Source organism: Sinocyclocheilus grahami, unplaced genomic scaffold (genome assembly GCF_001515645.1).
Source record: "Sinocyclocheilus grahami isolate Dianchi unplaced genomic scaffold, SAMN03320097.WGS_v1.1 scaffold589.1, whole genome shotgun sequence".
NCBI lineage: Eukaryota > Metazoa > Chordata > Actinopteri > Cypriniformes > Cyprinidae > Sinocyclocheilus > Sinocyclocheilus grahami.
Window position 1 is genome coordinate 81,057 of NW_015505768.1, and position 3,789 is coordinate 84,845.

The 3,789-nt window shown below is 37.4% G+C and overlaps 1 protein-coding gene across 3 annotated transcripts in view; it reads left to right on the forward strand.

Annotated features, from left to right (window-relative positions):
- mtmr8 (myotubularin related protein 8) overlaps positions 1–3,789 on the forward strand; it is an 11,200-nt gene continuing 7,411 nt past the window's right edge. For 2 of the 3 annotated variants that reach the window (XM_016240438.1, XM_016240439.1), the window contains exons 1-2: positions 1–153; positions 2,094–2,216. In XM_016240438.1, the coding sequence (XP_016095924.1) occupies positions 130–153; positions 2,094–2,216 (147 nt within the window). In that variant the 5' untranslated portion in view covers positions 1–129. Of the gene's footprint in view, positions 154–2,093; positions 2,217–2,304; positions 2,345–3,789 lie in introns of those variants that run through there. The other variant, XM_016240440.1, reaches the window with a different exon arrangement.

Genomic DNA, 3,789 nt, shown 5'->3' on the forward strand with positions numbered 1-3,789 from the left:
TGATTGTAGTCCACTCCACTCCTCATGTTAGGGAGGAACGCAGCAGTTCCTGAAACAAACATGATAACCGCTAAACACATAAACATCGAAAGTTTAACGTGGACAGTTGAATGATTAGCCACTGAAAATATGGAGCACATTATAACGCCAAAGGTAAGTCTGAATCAACAGGCGTGCACGTGTAAAGTTGGCAGATCTCGTGTTTTTATGTCAGACTCGATATTCTGAACTCTCGATGGATGTAAAAACATACAGAATGAAGCGTTTAAATGGGTTCGTTAACAAGATTCCCGAGTTGTTTGGTTTTATTTGGTCTGCTGTTAAATCCATCCAATGCATTTTAATGTTGGTTACTAAATGTAACATGAATGAAGTTGAAGGAGTTTTCAGTCCTCACACACTTCATTACTGTATGTACAGGAGTATTTCTTCCAAAATCCAGATGTAACTTTACTCAGGTGAACCTGCAGGCAAAAGGCAGAGGAAATCATCTATGAAGCTTTGCTTTTAAGATGCCACAGACCCCTAAATATGATCATCCTTAATGCAAGGGACCCCATCCTAGAATATAGATGGCATCTTTATAGTTTCTTGGATAAAGACCCAATTTATACAGTGAAAAAAAAAAATATATATATATATATAGTAAAAATGTTTAAAGTATTATTTTGAAAATATATATTTTTTATTAAGTTACATTAATATGTTGCTTTCTACTCATTTTAGTATTGTAGTACTGTGTTTATTTATTTGCTTATTTGTTTGTTTGCATTTATTTACTTGAATGTAGTTTTTATTTATTTAAATTATATTTGTAATATTTATTTAATGTTTTATATATATATATATATATATATATATATATATATATAAAAAGGCCGATACCGATATATCGGCCGATATTCTTTGTGTATATTATAGTACAGTACCACTCAAAAGTTTGGACACTTTCCCATTTATGTGTCCAAGTGGTACTGTGGTACTATATATATATATATATATATATATATATATATATATATATATATATATATATATATATATATATTCTCTAAAGTTTTCCACATACCCCATTTTGACGTTTTCCCTGAATATAAATTTGAAAACCCCTGGCCTAAAGTATGACACGTGCTGTAACACATTATATTCTCAGTTCTGGTGGTCATGCAGTATCCAATCGGTGCCCATTTTAGATGTTAATAAAGTTCAGTAAGATAGACATCGTCTTATTAGAAGAGCCTCCCAAGACCTGAACTTGGCAGGGAGACCTTCAAAATGTGCAGTTCTGGGGCACCCTTGTTACATAACATTATATGGTCATATGAGCATTGTAAAAAGTACAAAAGGGTGAATGTTGCAGCCTTTTGTCTTTTTGGATGTTTTTGGGGAGCATGAAGGGGTCAGCTCAAAGGATGTCACGTTGAATCAGCAGTACTACAGGAAGTCTCTATATTAGCAGCTGACACCTCTAGTCAGATCTACACTGCGTGTTAATAAGGAATTGTGGGTTTAATTCTTCATCAAAATTGACCAATACAATGTAAATTGGACCTACTGTGGCTCACCTTGACTTTTATGTCTTGCTGGAATACATGATTTAACCTGTTCATTTTATAGAGACAATAGAGTACGCCAGCTTGCTTTTGCTATCCTAAGGACCTGAAGAGATTGTTCTAATCATTTACTGAAAAGATTAGTTCTCATGTAGTTTATCAAGTATAAACGAGCAAAATACATTTGACTTTGACTCGAAAGAAAATGCTACTTAGTGCTGAAGTGGCATCTTGTGTTATAATGTTGTTCCATTGCCTGTTACTCAGTAACCAAAATAACAAGAGATGGAGGAACAGGATGTGCTGGCAGTATGCACAATCAGCTTGTAACACTCCAAAGAGAAAGGAAAACTTGAAATCGCATCATATGACCCCTTTAAGAGGTTCTGTAGGATTTCCTCTCCATTGTGTTAAACACAGGCTGGATGAAGGGTTCTGCTCCCTGAGGGGCACATCCAAACCCACAGACTTGCTGGCTAGTGCTTTGTTTATTATATATAATTCTGCACTGATGCTTTTTTAACTGGATTTTTTTTGCAGGTGGAGTATGTGAAACTACTGAATAGGTACGCTGAAAAGAAGTCAGTTCTGGGAACTCTTTATTTGACTGCTACTCACCTTATCTATGTGGAACAAACCAACAACACACGCAAAGAAACATGGGTAATGTAGGCCAGTGTGAACAATATACGTAATAGTCTTCTACTTATCTGTTGTTGGGTCTTTTAGAAATACACATCATTCTCGATATGTCTGATAAAAGTGGATATATCAATCCCATGTGTTTGAAGGTGCTGCATCATCACATCATGTCGGTAGAGAAGCTTCCATTAACTGCACACGGTTGTCCGCTCCTGATCCGCTGTAAAACCTTCCAGCTGCTTCATCTGCTGTTCCAAAGAGAGAGAGATTGTCAGGATGTCTATCAGTCACTTCTGCGTCTGTTTCAACCAGGTGCACAAACCACACACACACACACGTTTGTTTCGCTATCTTTTATTGCATAGACTTCCATTGATTTTATATCAGGTTAATGATATTTTCTATCACCTAACCCAACCCCTACCCCTAAACGTACCCGTCACAGTGAAACCACGCCTTCTTTCTTTGTGTGCACATTTGGGCGGCATTATGCAAATATTTCCACATAGTGAGGTAGATATGTGGGGGCGTGTTAGAACGAGCCGTTTTAGGGGGGCGTGGCAGAGTCTTAACTTTGATAAAGAATATCTCTTTGGTTTTGAGACTTTAGTCTTTCAGGGATCTTATCTATGCACAATCAGCTTGTAACACTCCAAAGAGAAAGGAAAACTTGAAATCGCATCATATGACCCCTTTAAGAGGTTCTGTAGGATTTCCTCTCCATTGTGTTAAACACAGGCTGGATGAAGGGTTCTGCTCCCTGAGGGGCACATCCAAACCCACAGACTTGCTGGCTAGTGCTTTGTTTATTAGTTTAGACAGTTGAGTCAATAATTCTGCACTGATGCTTTTTTAACTGGATTTTTTTTGCAGGTGGAGTATGTGAAACTACTGAATAGGTACGCTGAAAAGAAGTCAGTTCTGGGAACTCTTTATTTGACTGCTACTCACCTTATCTATGTGGAACAAACCAACAACACACGCAAAGAAACATGGGTAATGTAGGCCAGTGTGAACAATATACGTAATAGTCTTCTACTTATCTGTTGTTGGGTCTTTTAGAAATACACATCATTCTCGATATGTCTGATAAAAGTGGATATATCAATCCCATGTGTTTGAAGGTGCTGCATCATCACATCATGTCGGTAGAGAAGCTTCCATTAACTGCACACGGTTGTCCGCTCCTGATCTGCTGTAAAACCTTCCAGCTGCTTCATCTGCTGTTCCAAAGAGAGAGAGATTGTCAGGATGTCTATCAGTCACTTCTGCGTCTGTTTCAACCAGGTGCACAAACCACACACACACACACGTTTGTTTCGCTATCTTTTATTGCATAGACTTCCATTGATTTTATATCAGGTTAATGATATTTTCTATCACCTAACCCAACCCCTACCCCTAAACGTACCCGTCACAGAAACATATGCAGAACACTAGATTTAAATAAAAACATCTTTGGCTGATTTGTAAGCCTTTTTAACTAGTGAGGACTAGTGGGTTGTCAAAGTATTTCACAATATAAGTGAGGACATTTGGTCCTCACAAATATAGTCAAAACAAGTACACACACACACACACACACACACACACA